At 49.9% G+C, this 17,111-nt stretch overlaps 1 protein-coding gene across 1 annotated transcript in view; it reads right to left on the bottom strand.

The window, feature by feature from the left end:
- Positions 1–653: 653 nt before the first annotated feature.
- Positions 654–17,111, bottom strand: part of TGM3 (transglutaminase 3) — a 38,065-nt gene continuing 21,607 nt past the window's right edge. Inside the window, exons 8-13 of the mRNA XM_080684819.1 lie at positions 13,842–13,945; positions 11,564–11,809; positions 7,768–8,076; positions 4,997–5,154; positions 1,680–1,813; positions 654–1,262 (exon numbers count right to left, since the gene is read on the bottom strand). Coding sequence (XP_080540945.1) covers positions 1,115–1,262; positions 1,680–1,813; positions 4,997–5,154; positions 7,768–8,076; positions 11,564–11,809; positions 13,842–13,945 — 1,099 coding nt within the window. The 3' untranslated portion in view covers positions 654–1,114. The remainder of the gene's footprint in view (positions 1,263–1,679; positions 1,814–4,996; positions 5,155–7,767; positions 8,077–11,563; positions 11,810–13,841; positions 13,946–17,111) is intronic.

Here is a 17,111-nt window from a genome sequence, read left to right as displayed (position 1 = left end):
GCTTTGAGCTGGACATGAGGTTGGACTGGTCCCTTAAATTCAGAAAGTGAGGTATGATTGCCAAAATGGGATCAATCAGCACAATCTATAGGAAAGCTATGGGGTCTGCTTGGAGTTATTTCAAGGGGCAAAGACTGAGGAACCATCAGAGCGTGTGTGAAGGCAGGGAATGTTTCCGCTGAGTTAGCCATGCTGAGGCCACCCGAAGTGGCACATTCTCTCCTGGGGCCAGCGGAGGAGTGTGGCACCAGGAGGAAAGAGCCCACATGAGCCGAGGCCAGGCCACCACAGGACCTGCTCTGCTAAAGCGTTCCCGTGAAGACAGAAGTCTTCTCCCTGTGACACCTGTGAGGGCCCTGGGCTCTGGAAGCCTGCGTGACCAGGAACCCCCTCCCAAGGTGGCCTAACCTAGTTGTGGACATCATATTAGAAAGTTTTCCTAAACTGACTTGAAACATCTCCCTAGTTTTGCATCTGGAGCCACACAGACCAAGCCCACGCCCTCTGGACGTTGGGACTTGGAGAGCAGGTCTTCCCAAGGTCATCTCTTCTCAGGAAGGACCAGGCCCCAGCTCCTCTCCTCCCCCCGCCCCACCCCCCCCCCCCCCCCCACCGACCGTAGGCGAAGCAGCAGTCTCTGGAGTCGGTGCAGTGCAATCGTGCTCTTTCTAACATTTATTTTGAGTATAAGGGTGTGAGTTGCCATGACAGATGGCTAACCATCCCCTCCCCTCCACAGTGGCCTGAGGGAGGAGCAGGAATGTCCCAACTGCAGGCTAGGGATCAGCAAACAGTCCAGACCGGCTTCTTCCCTGGATCCATCCAGAGTCGCTGGGTCAGGTGCCACTCATCTGCTGCACTGAAAGATGAGAGGGCTGAGCAGGACCATGGGGCTCACAAGGCAGGTGGCCACAGAGAGAGCCAGGGGACGTGCAAAGTGGTCACGTCTCAGGCCGGGTGGAGCCAGCCCAGCCTGGGAGTAAGGGAGGGGGTGTGCTGAGGCTGGAGCTCCCCATCCAGGCAGCCTTGGGGGACAGAGTGGGTTTCCCAGGCTGGACAGGCGAGCCCTGCCTGCTCCATGGTACCCAAGTTTGTATGGGGCCTCTTGGGCCCTTCATTCGGCCACGTCGACAGACAGCATGGCCTTGATCGCAGGGAACTTGTTGCAGGAGAAGTCAGCAACCAGCTGCTTGGTGCCACTCCGGGTGGGCATGATCTCAAAACGTACCCGGGACCGCTCCTTGGGGCGCAGGGTCGGCACGCTGGTGGGAAAGGGCATAAATCAGTGTTGATGGTGACATTCACAGACCACAGGCTGGACAGGCCTCTGTGACCTCAAGTCCTGCTCTGGTGGGGGCTGGACAAGGTCACTGCTTCTTTAGCTCCTTCTAGCTGCTGCCTGGGTCCCGGGGCCCCTCTAGCCCTGAGACCCATCGGCAGGGGTGGTGGGGGTCCTCTGATCTCCCAAATATGCTAAGCCCTCAGGACCAGCTTCAAGCTCTGGTGACCTGGAATTTCCAGGAGTTTAGGTTTGGCGAACCCCAAACCAATTGCAAATGTGTGCGCCTACAGGCAGATTCTCCAGTTCTGATGCTAGAGAACCTCTGTGTGCCCTGCCTGGGAGACCCCTTCTGGCCCCCTCCCGCCATCCCACATGGGCCCCCAGGCCTGAGACTCACTCGATCTTGAGGCTGCCCAGCAGCAGGCCGCTCCCCTCCACCATCAGCACGCAGTTCTTCACCGGCTCCTCCAACGGGTTGGAGAAGAGCATCTGCACATTCACGGGCTTCCGCACCCTGGCCCGGTCCAGCAACTGCAGGGAGAGAGGACGTGGAGTGAGTCACCTGCCACTCACTGAGAGCTGACGGGCTGGGCGGGCAACTTGGTGATGGAGAAGATGTCACTGAGGACGAAGGCAGAGAGGACTGTCTGTTTAGTCCTCCTAAGTGCCAGCAACATCCATGCAGGGGTTTCTAGGAGATGGCTAGGACTTCCCCCGTCCCTAACCCCCATGCTACAGACAGGACACCCAGGCTTAGGGGAGAAGCTGAGCGCACTTTAACCTCCCTGCCGGGTTCACAGGCCCCCTTTCCAGTTCACCCTGGGAAGAGCAACCACGTCTTCCCAGGACGACAGCCTGGCTCCACTGTGGGCCACTCTGAGGGTTGGGAAAGGTTTCATTCTGAACTTAATAACAGTGTTTTTATTGAACCTCCACTCACTGGTTCTCTTTCTTCCCTTCTAGCCTGCCTAGGAGGCTGCAGCTTGCTCAGGTCTGCTCCCCTCTCATGGAGGGGCCCCCACCACCTTTCAGGCCATTCTCCTCTGATGACATCCCATCTAGCAATGCCCTTCTAAACTTCCGGGGCCCGGAATTTCCCCATATGTCATGTTGTGGTCTGGACAGGGCTCCAACATTGTACCGTCTTTGGTCAGAGAAGCCTGGGTTTCTAGTCAGAAAAGCAACCTGGACGATCTGTTTGCTCCCAAAGCTGAAAGCTGTGGTTCTGCCAAGGAGCGGACACAACTGGGCCTCAGCTTCCTCATCTGATGAAACTAGTCCTTCCTTCCTGCCCTCCTGTCTGGGCCTGGAGGGACCAGATGAGATCATGGATGGGAAGAAAGTGTTCTGGAAATAGAAGCTAACTGCCAATCAGTATCAGACAAGATAAGGGGTTTTACCCATAGATCGCCCCTCAAGAGTTTAAAAATCTGTGCCCTGCTCTCAGTGAGCTATGCATTGATTCATTCAATAGAGACAAGAATGTTTTGATTCTCTGGAGGCCAAAGTAGAGGAGAGAATGGGCTAAGAGGAAATTCAGACAAAGATGCCCAAAGAAGAAAGAGCAGATGCCTTTTAACAAGATTCAGTAAGAAAGTTTTCGATGGCACATTTCCGGCCTGATTTCCTTTCTAAAGACTTTATGGACTCTTTAAAGACTTGATATGGAAATCCCAAAGATATAGCACAAAAGTGTTGAATAAAAGATAATGCTATAAGAAAGGATGAGGATATTGAGTAAGGGAATATAATGGGGAAAACCTAACTTCATTTTAACATTGATCATATTAACGCAGAAAGTTTTCATAACTGAACTGGCTGCTCCCCAGCCTCGCCTCCCAGCCCCTGGAGCAGGAACAAGCACTCAGCTGTCCATCATGGGTACAGGGACCGTGCTTCCCTTAGAAGTGCCCTGGGAAGAAGGAGGGGCCTTCGCAAGCAGGGGACAAGCATGGACTGACAACGAAAACTCTGTGGGTGGTGAAGAATGCAAGCCAGGAGCCAAGCGTCCCTGTGCCAATGGAGAGGGGTGTTTCTGTTTTACAGACACTGACTATCGGCTAAGATAGTATGCTGGGGAGACCGCGAGGGGCCCAGAGCGGGGGGGGGGGGGCCTCTTCTCATGGAGTTGATGTCTGGGAGGAGACGCCCACCAAGCAGCTGCACAAATAAAGGGGTAACTTCAACTCTGACAAATGCGGTGAAGCAAGAGGACTCAGGCTCTGAGGGAGTTTAACCAGAGGCCTGGCCTAATCTGGGGGGGGGGGGGGGGGGGGTGGGATGCCAGGAAAGTCTTCCCTGAGGAAAGGATACCCTGCAAGGGAAGTATTTTATTATCCCCATGACACAGTTGGAGCAACTGAGACGCCGGGATGAAGGGACTTCCTCAGGGTCGCTGCTGCTAAGTGGTGAGGCCTGGATACAAGGTTACAGGCCCTGCTCGGCTTCCCCCGACTAGTAACTGGCCATCCAGCCACTGGCTCCTTAGTGCCTGCGTGGGGGACCGCCCCGCTCATTCTGAAGCACAGATCAGACTACCCAGGATAGTGAAAGGGTCCCCTGACCTCTGGCTGAGGTCAGGAACCCCTTCAGCTAGGGTGCAGCTCAGGCAGGGGTGGGACCAGGGCAGCCACAGTTATCCAGCTCTCAGAAATCTGTGGCTAGGGAGGCTGATGGCATTGTGATAGAACAGAAAAAGGCCTAACTGTCCAGACAGGTGCGGCAGATGGCAGATACAGCAGGCGCCTGATCCATGTGACTCACTGGGGGACCTCATAGGAAGACCCCATCCCCTCTGCCTGTCCTGTCCTGCCAGGCTCTACCCCTCAGCTGTCTGGCTATGGTGGCCTCCAGCCTGGGCTGTGGGGTGGGTAGGGGCCCGGGGCTGGGGGAGCAGGGAGAGGCTTGGAGTCAGCACAAGTATTTTAGGGTTTGGTCTGAGGAAGAAACCGAGTGGTCCCATGCATCTCCCACAGACCTGCAAGCCCCACAGCCTGGGCTCCTGGGAGCAGGGCTTGTCACCAGAAACAAGGACAGAGGCAGCCTTGTTCTCAACCACCGAGAAGCTGCTGCTGCGGCTACAGGCATGCCTGGATGCTCTGAAAGGGCCCTGGGCTGGGAGTCCCAGCGCCTGAGGTCTAGCCCTGGGCTGGCAGTAACTGCCTCTTTCCTTCTCCTGCCTGGGCTTTGGTTTACTCTGTGGGAAATGGCAGAGTCTGGGAGCATGAGAACTGGCTCCTAAGAGTCTGCCAGTGGTAACTCTGGGGTCTGGAGAGTGAGTGGAGAGATGCACGTGAGTTGTGCCCATGTCTGATCTGCTTCACAGATGTGTCTGAGACCGGGCTGGGGCTCCCTCAGGCAGGACCTGCCCCTTGTGCGCTCTGGGTTCTGAGCCTGGCATGGCCCAGGACCCAGCAGGTGCTCAGGGCTGGGTGGGTGTGTGAGTGAGCTGAAGAGTCCCTCCAGCCACTCTTCAGCTGGTACCCCCGGTGGGTCTAGAACAGGAACTAGGAAGCCACGGGGCCATGTGCCTGTTTATCTCACCCCTCAGGGCAAGGATATTGGTCTGAGCAAGATCTCTTGGCTGTTCCATTTGGCAGAGTCTGGACCCCAGTCCTCTGCCCCTTCCCTGGGGAAGGGCCTTCCTTGTGGTCTGGGAGGGCTGTGGCTCATGGGGTTGACTGGCGGCGGAGGCATCCCTTCCCCACCCCTTACCTCCAGGGTCAGGGTGGGGTTGTCCAGGATGATGTCCCTCTCCACCACCACCTCGGCCTCATCGGAGGCCTGGCACACGGCTGTGGTCCGGATCATGTTGTCGGCCTTCAGGTACTTCTCATACTGAGCGTATGTGATCTTCATAGGATGCTGGACTTCTGGAAGGCGAAGTCAGGGGAGCAGAGTGAGAGGGAGTGGAACCTTCTTCAGAGTTGATGCCAGCCAAGTCAGTGCGAGCGGGCCAGGAATATCTGTAGCCCCGACCTTGACCGAGCCCTCCCTGGGCCGGGCCCTGGAGGAAACTCCCCACCCTGTCCTGTGCAGGCTCCAGGTAGGGTCCAGGCAGGGCCCAGGGCTCGGGCTGGCAGGGCAGATTCCCAGGAGGATGGGCTCACAGGGACTGAAGCTGCCTCCACACCCAGAAAATGTCGTGGGAGTGTGTTTCCTTCCAAGGGGCAGGGGAAGAATAGGAATGTTAACTTACTGTCTAGTGATGATAACAATAATGAACACAACGCAACAATAATGAGGAAGGGAAGCCAGGGATTGACCAACTGAGTGCTTACAGACTCCCAGCTCCTCTAATAGCCTGGGGTTCTATTGCCACAGCACCTGAACCACCGCCCCACCTCCCCACCGCCCCACCTCCCCACCGCCCCACCTCCCCACCACCCCACTTCCCTACCGCCCCACCTCCTGTCTCTCCTACTCCAAGTCATCCACACACATCAGTAAGACAAGGCTTTAAAAGAACCCCCATCCCATCATGCCGCTGCTCTCCCATGTCACCTCTAAAAGCTTCTGCAGCTCCTCAGAATAAAGTTCAGACCCCTCAGTCTGGCCCTGCATCGCTGGGTCCTTCACCTCTCAAAAGAACCTCTGTGCTTCTCATGTTCCTTCTACAAAACGGGCACAGAGTCACCTCCCTCTTAGATTCCCACGGTTCCCTCAGATGGAAAGGCCTTTCTCAGCTTTTCTCCATTTATCTGGCAACTCCTTGTACTTCAAGGCCATGTCTCCCTCCTCTGCGGTCCAGGGCACCCCACTCTCCTTCACAGGGTCACGCTGAGTGGCCTTCCCCCCCCCCCACCTGCTCCGGCAGCCACAGTGTCCTATACCCTCTGAGGTGAGACTGTGAGGAGGAAGCGGCCTCTGCTTTGGCCTGGGGGAACATGCCCAGTCTGCCCGCACCCCCCCCCCACCCAGTGGAGAGACAACAGGCCCTTGCACCACTGGTCCTACCCTCTCAGACAGTGAATGCTGGGGCTCCCTTCTGAAAAGGGGGGAACTAACAGAGTCACCCAGAAAGCAGTGAAGTGGCAGGCCTTCAAGAGCGCTCCATCTGCCTCCTGCTCTTTCCCATTTCACTGCTGCCTCCTGTAAAGGATTTTCAGCCTTCAAAACTAGCTCCCCCGCCTGAGCCTGAAAGTAAGCAGCAGCCAGGCGGCTGCTTCTGGTGCGGGAGGGTTTCTGCTAAAATTCTGCAGGAAGTCAGCTTGCCGGGAATGGGGAATGCTGACAGGTGTGGCACGTCTGGGGTTCTCTGCAGACTGAATTCTTTCACGATGGGCTGTGTCATTAACCAGCCTTTATTAGTTCCTGCTGTGAAGCAAGTAGCCACCCCACCCTTGTTAATCTGCTTTGTAAGTCCCAACTTTTCATAACAGCCTGAGAAATTCTGCCAATGCGGGCACACCTGCATTCTGAGCCTTCCCCGGCACCAGGCTTTCTCCGCTCCACCTGCTCCCTTTCTGTCTGTGCTACCCGGGAGCAAGGAGTCACTGTTCCTCCCAAATCCTCGGACCTCCCAGAAAACCCACCACTCATCAGGCAATTCCACTCACCCCCTGGCAGGTGGGCCAGGGTTCAAGACTACACCGCGTGCTGACACCTTTCTAGGGTCAAACCTGAAAAGGGGCTCATTGTGGGGTAGGGTGTGGATGGCAGCTGTATACACACATCCTAGATGATGAGGGTAGCATTGGATTTTAGCATCAGGAAACCTAGGACCGAGGCCCTGGAATTGCCACTTACTAGCTATGACACTTAATTTCTTAAGCAAGTTACAATCTCTCTAAGCATCAGTTTTGGCCTCTGTGAAATGGGGGTATTGGAATCTTACTTTTTAGAAGATCAAGTGAGGCAGTATACAAGGAAGTGCTCTGCACACTGTGGGAAGTGGTCTAGACCTAAAGGCAGCAATTTTCAACCTTTTTCATCTCAGGGCACACGTAAATTAATTAGTAAAATTCTGCAGCACACACACACACAAAATAGGTATTTTTTGCCAATACCTTTTTTGACACACAAAAAAGGTATAATTTTGATTCATCCACACCAGATGGCTAATGTGTGTTGGCTGTTGTCATTTTTTTAAAAAATTATTTGACAGTGTAAGGGAAAAGAGGTCAGTGCCCCTGACTAAATAGTCAGGTATTGCATGTTTTAAAAATTCCTGCGGCATACCAGTGTGCCGCGGCACACCAGTTGAAAATCGCTGCTGTAAGGGATAATGCGGTATGTCTATTATTTCCCCAGCCTCCCTCCTTCCTCGCCCAGGGCATGAAAGAATTTGGGTTGGCACCACCCTGACTTGCACTGTTCGCCATGATAGCAATTTCCCAAACCTCAAAACCCAAGGCTTAACCAGAGAGGTCGTGTGCTGCTCCTTTCTTAGACAACTGAATCAGTTCCAGTTCGAACTCTCCAACCCCAACCGAATATCAGCGACCTTGGATACATGGTGCCTCACAACCTGCAGGATGAGTTACCTTCCTCAGGGTCCAGAGAGATGGTGACCGAGTCCTTCCACACCTCGTGGACAAGTGTGCCATTGTAGACAATGGTCCAGGCCGTCATGTTCACCGTCACTGTCTTCATGTCGCTTGTCAGGTTTTTGAGTGTCAGGGCCAGGTTGACTTCTTTGCCCACTTCCAATATGCCCATGACCTTGAACACCCCAGAGATGCTAGGCTCCCGTTCATCTCTTTCGACCTCTGTTGCAGACGTTGGGCCAAATGTTCTATTGGGTTTAAGTTTCCCCATTGCCTTGTCAAACACTTGCCTTTCCTGGCTTGAACCTGTGTAGGGGAAAAGAGAGAAGCATCTCAGGGATACCGTGGCAACCCGGACAAAGGATAGCGCCCTGCCTGGGAAGGTGGCCTGGGACTAACACTGGTTCTGCTGCCACACAAGGATTCTGATCCAAGCAAGTGGCCAACGTCTCCAGGTCTCCATTCGCCTTCGTTAACGCGAGGCTCACAGACCAGCGGGTCTATGGTGCTTTTCCTATCAGCTCTAAGTTTCTGGGGAACTGCAGGGGAAGCTCTATCAGCAACTGTATAAGATTACTATATACCTTGATATTTTGTGTAGGTCAATTAAGTTAGATTTACTTATTCATATTTTGGATAGAAAGTCCCTTGTAAGACTTAAAGAACAAACAGATAATTTGAAAATAAATAAAAACTGAGCTGAGGCCTGGCCAGTGTGGCTCAGTGGTTGCGCATTGATCTATGAACCAAGAGGTCACGTTTCCATTCCTGGTCTGGGCACATACCCAGGTTGTGGGCTTGATCCCCAGTGGGGGGTGTGCAGGAGGCCATCGATCAATGGATTCTCATCATTGATGTTTCTATTTCTCTCTCCCACTCCTTTCCTCTTTGAAGTCAATAAAAAATGTTTTTTTAAAAAACTGAGCTGAAAAAATTAGAATGAGTTCATAAACAGGAAAAAAGTTTATGATTTAGAATTGACTTTCAACCACTAAACCATGTTGTTCTGCTTTGTTTCTAAGGGTGCTTTACAAGTTGAAGAGTGGTTCTTTGGTCCATGTCAGTTGACAAGAATTTCCCATGGTTGGTATGGTTCCAAGTTGTGACTGGTTGTTGAGAGAGTTCAAGTTTCAAAAACACGAAGGACAGGTTTTCTGACTCTACGTCCAATTGTGGGTCCTGCTGAATGTGATAGTACAGGTGGCCCCAGGGGAATGGCCATGATGTGCCAGAGCTGAGTAACTGGCTCTGCGCATCTGAGCCAGTGTTGATCACTCAGCTCACATTAGGCTCCCTGCCTTGACCTGAAGACAGACGCACTATCAATGAGAAGGTGTTGACCTTGCAGGAACACGAAACACGAACAGAGGTCTACAAGGAAATTACCATGTTTGTATCTGCAGACCATACTCATGGTCCCACCTTCTCCAACCAACCTGTGAAATGTTTAAGACACCAAAATGACTTATTATAAGCGTTTTACAACTTAGCAAGGCCTTTCCCATAAGTTACATGTAACTGGCTGGGATCTCAGAGGTCCACTCATTTAAACCCATCACATTAGAATAAAGGCTCTAAGGAGGGAAGCAATTGGCTCAAGAGATAGTCTAATCTGGAGATTAGAGGCAGAGAGAGGGTCAGTCTTCAGGACCCATAGTCCTAGGTTCCTCCCATACACCCTACTGAAAACGAGGCAGGTGGCCAGGTTACCCAAGCTGATAGCTCCTGGTGGGCTGGGTTCCTTTTGGTGCTTTCCCATTCTCTAGCCGAGCTGGACATCCACCTCCAGGGCTGATGTCTATGCAGGGAGCTGAGCCATCTGTGTCCAGGACCTCAAAGCAGGCATGTTTGTACAATGAGGCTCAGAGCCTAGATACCTATATAGGTCACCTGCTGGGCTTACTCAAGACTCAGCTTCCTGCTACTGTTTTCGCCCTTGTGTTGCTATTACGCAAATGCTTAGCAACCCATTTTATGAGCTTTTCCTCCCCGGGGCCCTCAGAGACAAACTGGCATCATTAAGTAAGGAGACCCGGGCAACAACAGGCAGGTGATGAGCTAGAGACTAGGGCCTTGCCAGGAGTCCTGCAGGGATTCTCCCAACCTAGCTACAACCTGGCCCCGTTCCATTGTTTAGGTTTGACTGGGACAGCCAGAGCCCCCAAGATGTGACAGTAAAATAAGGCACCCCACAGAATCATATATCCAAGTGTAGTGCACTTCAAAAGTCCCCTTGGGAGGTTGTTATTCCAATGAGGCTGCATACATTTACGTTGGTAAAAATCACCATTATTTATTAAGTCCTCACTCTGTGGCAGGCACTGCGCTTGGCACTTTATGGGCACAAGCTCATTGGTACTGATGACAGGCATTGCTACTCATTTCACAAGTGAGGGAGGGAGGGAGGGATCAGGAGTGCTAAGAACCCTGCACAGTTCTAAGTAGTAGGGCTGGGGTTCAATTCCTGACCCGGGTGATTTGTTCCCTGGCCTCTACACTGGTTTCGACACCATGACATTGCTGAAAAAGCTCGCCCTGCACCTGCCTTCTCCTGCCTGTGAAGCTCTACAAGGGCAGGGGCCCCGTGTGAGTGATCTTTGGTGCCTCCCTAGAGCTGACATAGAGCAGGCGCTTGGGGAAGTCTCAGTCCATGTTTTTTCACTGAGAGAAGGGCCATCTGACCCCAACAGTGGGAATAGCCAGCAGAGACAGATGGGGCCAAATTGAGGCCACTAATCTCATTGCCCTAGAGTTGTGCCTCAAAATGTTCACAAATACCACAGCTCAGAAGGGTAATCTACTTGACCTTGGAGTCAGACCCCATCTCCTGTGCTCAGCTTTCCTCCTGTGTAAACCACAGCCATCAACAACAGTCAGCAGTTGCTCAGAGTTTCCAGGTTTACTTTGGGATGTATGGTGGGCACCTTTACATCCCGAAGTAAAATAGTTGCTTCAGTGGATCCTCAGAACCAACTGTGAGGATCCACTGAAGCAACTATTTCAAAGCATTTGCTGGCCCCATTGAGGAGGGGCTGTGGCTGCTAGTGCAAGCATTGATTTACTTTAGGCTATTTCTGGAAATGAATATCATCTTCAAATGTAGAACTTCTGTCACTATTGAGACTCCTCAAAGAGATAGGCTGTTGACTCAGATAGCAATTTCCAAAATAGAGCAACAAATGTCATTTGAGTTAAGGGTGGCCTCACAACAACTAGTCTTCCTGGTGACTGGGGGTGGGGGGGGGTGGGGGGAGTGGGGCGGGGCAGCAAGCATGTAAATGCTGATTTCAGGGACCCAGGCATTCGCCTCACTTCCTCTAGCTTCTTGGGAGTTGGAAGTGTATATAGCACAGCCCCATGTCTTTGGGGTCAGGTCTTTGTCCATTTCTTTGTTCAGATCATGCTTCCTGCTGGTGTTACTTGGAGGCTAGGGGAGTGGGAGGACTGACCAATGTCTCCTAAAGCACTTGGGGGTCTCCCATGGGGCCAGGTTTCTCCTGTGTGCTCAGTCACAGCGCTGTCACTCCATTTGTGCCATTGGCAATAGGACACAGCTGGAGAGAGCTGGAGTGAGAGCTGCCTGTGCCCCACGGCAAACGTCTGCTGGCTCCAGTCTGCCCTCGCTGGAAGCAGTCTGGGGAACTGGGTGTTAGGTGCCAGGAAGCAGTCCTACCATTCAGGCAGAACTGGCTGAGAATGAGGGAGGAGCATGTGGATTTTACCTTCCCCACCCTAAAGCTGTCTTCCTACCATCAGGCCCCGAGTGGCATAGCCCCACCAGCGCCCCTCCTACCTTCTGGGTGCTTGTACTTTTCGGTGACATCCATGCGAGAGTAGCTGCCCACCGCCTTCGTGCTGATGTATCTGCCAATGGTGTTTGTGTCTGAGGAATTCTGCTTCTGGGAGTTGCGGTGGGCATCGTAGATCCAGGTGATGCGGTCGGCATTAACCTCCGCAAAGATGAAGGGCATGTCGAAGTCCAGGTTCACATCGCCCTCTCGGATAGCCGCCACCGAAGCGGGGCCACACTGGAACACCCCTAGTGGCCAGGGTGCAGAGGTTGGGTGCATGTCAAAGCCAGGCCCATCTGCAACAGCCCACCCAGGACCTGTGCTGCTGGAGACCATCCATAACCACCCAAGTCTCCTGCTTCTACCCTGCCAAACTCCTGTAGCCCCAACAGTCCTCCCCACCCCCATTGGCACTCAATACAGACCATCATTATCTTCTGCAATGGCACCCTGGTCAGATGCCACCTCTTTAGGAGACTAGCCCAGTCCTGAATCCTGTGGGTGCATAACTCGTGCTGACCCACTGCCCTTGGTCATACTGTCTTGCACTCAGGGTGGCCTCTTTTCTTCATCTGCAAATTGTTCTTCCCAAATCATCGCACCTCTATTCCTGGAAGACTTACCCGAACACCCAGCCCACAGGAGTGTCTTGCTCCTCTGAGCTCCCAAGCCCTGACTGTCACCTCCCTTCTCTAGCACTCTGCATAGGTAGCGCTGATAGATAGGTAGATGATAGATAGATAGATAGATAGATAGATAGATAGATAGATAGATAGATAGATGATAGATACAGAAAGATAGATGGATACAGAGAGATAGATAGATGGATAAGTAGGTAGACAAATATATAATAGATAGATGAATGGATGGATGAATATAAATTAGATCTAGATATATAGATATAGATATAGGTATAGATATAGGTATAGATATAGATATAGGTTCATTCATGAAATGCCCAGCTGGAAAAAAAGGTGCAGCAGAATAGAAAGAAGAGTATTATCCAATTTGCATTTACAAAACAAATGAACAAAAAAGGTACACACACACTTTTATGTGCCTAGAACAGTCACTGTCAACTGTGTTTGTTTTTTTAAACCATGACCTCTAGAAATAGATTTTACATCTTGCATATATGTGAGCCCAAAACAGAAGTTTCACAGGACAGTGCTTACTCTTACTATGTCCAATGCATCTGGCTATTTTCTTTCCTCCCCCCTCCACCCTTTTCCATGCCATCTTATTTCATTTCTTAAATTGATGGTCACATTATTATTTTTTTGTTAATCCTCACCTGAAGATATTTTTTCCCATTAATTTTTAGAGAGTGGAAGGGAGGGAGGTGGGTGAAGAGAGAGAGTGAGAGAGAGGTAGAGAGAGAGAGAGAGAGAGAAAGAGAGAGAGAGAGAGAGACATTGATGTGAGAAAGACACATCGGTTGGTTGCCTCCTGCATGTGCCCTGACTGGGGCTGAGGATCAAACCCGCTGCAATCCAGGCACATGCCTTTGATCGGGAATTGAACCCAAGACCCTTCAGTGCTTGGGCCGATGCTCTAACCCAGTGGTCTGCAAACTCATTAGTCAACAGAGCGGCAAGCCACATGTGGCTCGCGAGCCGCAGTTTGCCAACCACTGCTCTAACCACTTAGCACACTAACCAGGGCCCACTAACTTGATTTTATAATCACTAATGGGTTGCAGTGAAAAGTTTGAAAAACAGAGGTCCAAAACATATCTGGAGGGTTACTATCCTATCCCCAACCCCAACCCCCGCCCCCCCAAAATCTGGTCACATTTGTTGCTTCTGATAGAGAGGCTGCATTGGGGGACTTAATGTTCATTGCATGGTTTGAAAAAATTTTAAGCATGTGCACATATTACTTGTATAATTAACTTTTTTTTAAGTTTGAAAAAAATAACGAAAAATGAAGGTAATAGACAATCCTGTGCTAGGAGGAACAGGCTACTAGAGGAAAATCACTGTTGGCAGAGGATGGCTTCTTTTTCCTGTTGCCTGGCACATAACAGGGCCTCCGCAGCAGCGGTGGCAGCCATATAGGCACAGGGAAAGTACTCAGTTAAATAGCAGCTGGAGCTGAGCAAAATTAGAAGGAAATGTACTTTGGAAATACATTGTTTTAATCCCTTTGTGACTTCCAGAGATGGAGAGGACTCAGGTGACTTTCCTGAGTCACTGTCCACTACTGTAAAGAACTGAGAGGCTGTGACTTAGAACCAAACCCAGATCAGGGGCCATCAGTGGGCCAGCAGGGGGTTACCTTGACTCCTTTCCTGGGGGGTGGCATCCAGAACCTGCCATCCATTGTATGAGGAGCCCAGGTCATTCCGCACAAACCAGGCTTCATTCCAGACGTGGAAATTCCTGCAGACAGAAACAGAGACTGAAGAGCTTGCCCAAGGCCACACAGCTGGTGAATGGCAAGACCATATCTCTGATCTGACAGTGCAGGGCTCTGATACTGGTCAAATGAGTTTACTCCATGTCAGCTATTGTGCTTAACCTTGGCGAGCATTGTCTCACTCAAATTCTCATAGCACTACCTGAAGACATGTTCATTGATGAGAGAGAGAGAGAGAGAGAGAGAGAGAGAGAGAGAGAGAGAGAGAGAGAGAAACATCGATGTGGTAGAGAAACATCAATTGGTTGCCTTCTGACTGGGGATTGAACCCACAACCTAGGTATGTGCCCTGACTGGGAATCAAACTTACAACCTTTTGGTCTACGGGACGATGCTCCAGCCAACTGAGTCACCTGGCCAGGGCTGAAATGGGTACTATATCTATGCCCAACTCATAAAAGGGGAAACTGGGCTCAGAGAAGTTAGCAGCTAACAATGACAGAATCAGTGTGGACCCAAGTATGCCTAACTCCAAAACCTAGGTCCTTGACCACCATGTTCTACTGCCCTTCTGAGGAGCAGAACAGAACCAGGTTAGAGCCAGTGAACCAGCTGGTAAACCCATACAGTTTACTCTTGTGTGCCCTATACTTACATTTTGTGTGGGCTGAAAATGAACAGGACTGCAGTGAGAATGCTAGGAGCCACAAAGCCTTTGGGCTGAGATCTGGATTGAAGAATGACCAGACCTAAAATGTCCTTTATCAGTGGCATTCCCTTGCCTCCCAATTGCTATGTCTCAGTCACCAGTCCCCCTCCCTCACCAGTACTGCCAATTAGCCAAAGTTTTTCATTCTTGATTCTGCCCTCTTCTTTCCTCTCCAATCCTACAGCAATGACATTAACATTGGCTTTGGCTGTCTGAGGTTCAACTAGAAGAAAATGTAAGTCTGACATAAATCCAACTTGAAAAAACAATTTTTAAAAAAAAATACTCACAAGGTGGGGAAGATAGTTTTAGGAAGAGACTCAACTTCAGAAGCCATAAAGGAAAAGACTGATACATTTGACTATTTCAAAATATTAATCTTGCATATACCAACCAACCAAATAAACATACAAACTGTGATTCTGTTTCCAACCTAGAGGAACAAGTTCATAGCGGATAGTTCCCTTGCAGATAACAATAAACTGGAGAAAAAAAAAAAAAAAAAAAAGACAACACTCTGGGAGTGAACAAAATTGGAAGGGAGTCAAAACCTGGAGGAAGGGGATAGCATGGGTCGAGTTGCACTTTTGATGACTTTGCCCTGGAATAGGCCACAGTTGGGATAAAATGAAGGGCAGTAAAAACTCCAACAGACAGAGGAGGTAAAAAACAGAGCCTGGGTCAACCAAGGACACTAGGGGGAAGTCTTAGAAAGTAAAGAATCAGAGAAAGACAAGCCCTAATTTTATATAAACTCTGCCCAAGCTTCTCGGTGACCTCTTAACCATGCATATATGAGGCCCACTACAAGCAGTCCAGCTAAAGACAAACATAAACTGAGACTTGAGCTTCTGCTCACCCCAGGTGAGACAGAGTTTGCAGTTTGAGTCTACCCCAGGTAGACTTCTGGGACAAAATACAAAATATCAGAATGCAGACATACCCAATGTCTGCGATAGAATTCCAAATCACTCAACATATAAAAACAACAGAAGCCCTTGCCAGTTTGGCTCAGTGCATAGATCCCCAACCTGTGGACTGAAGGGTTCGATTCTGGTCAAGGGCACATGCCTGGGTTGTGTGGGCTGAAAATGAATAGGACTGCAGTGAGAGTGACACGTCTGGCTAGGAGTCACAAAGCCTTGATCCAATTCCCAGTAGAGGGGCCTGCAGGAGATAGCCAATCAATGATTCTCTCTCATTGATGTTTCTATCTCTCTCTCCCTCTCCCTTCCTCTCTGAAATCAATAAAAATATATTTTAAAAATAAAAAATAAAAACAACAGGAAAACATAACTTATCCTCAAGGGAAAAGACAATCAACAGTGACTCATCTACACTAATAAAAGAGAACGATGCAAATTGATCTTACTTCCGTGATGCCCACCAACCAATCAGGAGTGAGTATGCAAATTAACCCAACAAAATGGTGGGTTAATTTGCATATGCAGGCATGGAGTGAAGACTGAAGATTGAAGACTGAAGATTCCGCTGCGGCTGGAGCCAAGCCTGAAGGCTGAAAGCTTGGCTCCGTTGTGGCCCGGGTCCCGGGTGCTGGGGGAAAACTGGTGCTGGCAGCCAGGGGAAAGAAGGCCTATTGCACAAATCTTCATGCAACGAGCCTCTAGTCCTTAGATAATCTAGATGTTGAAATTATGGACAAGGACTTAAAGCAGCTATTGTAACTATGCTCAATGAAATAAAGAAAAGTATATTCATAACAGATAAAAAGAGGCATTCTTAGCAGAAAAATAGAAACTATATATAAAAAAAAGGAGCCTAATGGAAAATTTTAACTGGAAAAAAGACCAATATCTGAAATTAAATAATTCCATGGATGGGCCTATTAGCAGAATAGAAATAACAGCAGGAAGAGTCAGTAAACCTGAAGATAGGTCAGTAGAAATTACTCAGACTAAAGAAGAATGAGAAAACGGTGGGCAAAAAAATCAACAAAGTGGGGAAAATACATGCAACATATATGGTAGACAGAAATTTACTATAATTAATATTATAAAGTACTTACAAATCAATAAGAAAAATATACAAAGTAAAAAGTCAAACACGCCAATAATGGCCAATGAGCAGGCAATTTTCACAAGAAATACCAATGATCACTCAACATGTGAAAATAGTTTTAACCTCACTACCATTAAAAGAAAATTAAAATGACAAAGAGATACCATTACACTTGTTAGACTAACAAAAATGAAAGCATAGGATGCTGGGCATTGTTCTGTGATACTCATTCCAGGTGTGGGAGCGCCAGAACTGCTATGCACCATGGGAGTTTAAACTGGTCTGACATTTGTGAAGGGCAAGTTGGCAATGAGGACCAAAAACCTTTAAAAATATGCAGATGCAATGAGCCAGTAATTCCACTTCCAGTAATTTCTCTTATTAAAAAACTCTCATGAGTGCACCTAGATGCATATGGAAAGATGTTCACTGAAGCATTGTTTGTAATAGCAAAATTAATG

This window comes from Plecotus auritus (genome assembly GCF_963455305.1).
Source record: "Plecotus auritus genome assembly, chromosome: 8".
NCBI classification, from domain to species: Eukaryota; Metazoa; Chordata; class Mammalia; order Chiroptera; family Vespertilionidae; genus Plecotus; species Plecotus auritus.
The sequence above is the reverse complement of the archived record's forward strand: the minus strand, read 5'-3'. Positions and strand labels throughout refer to the sequence as shown.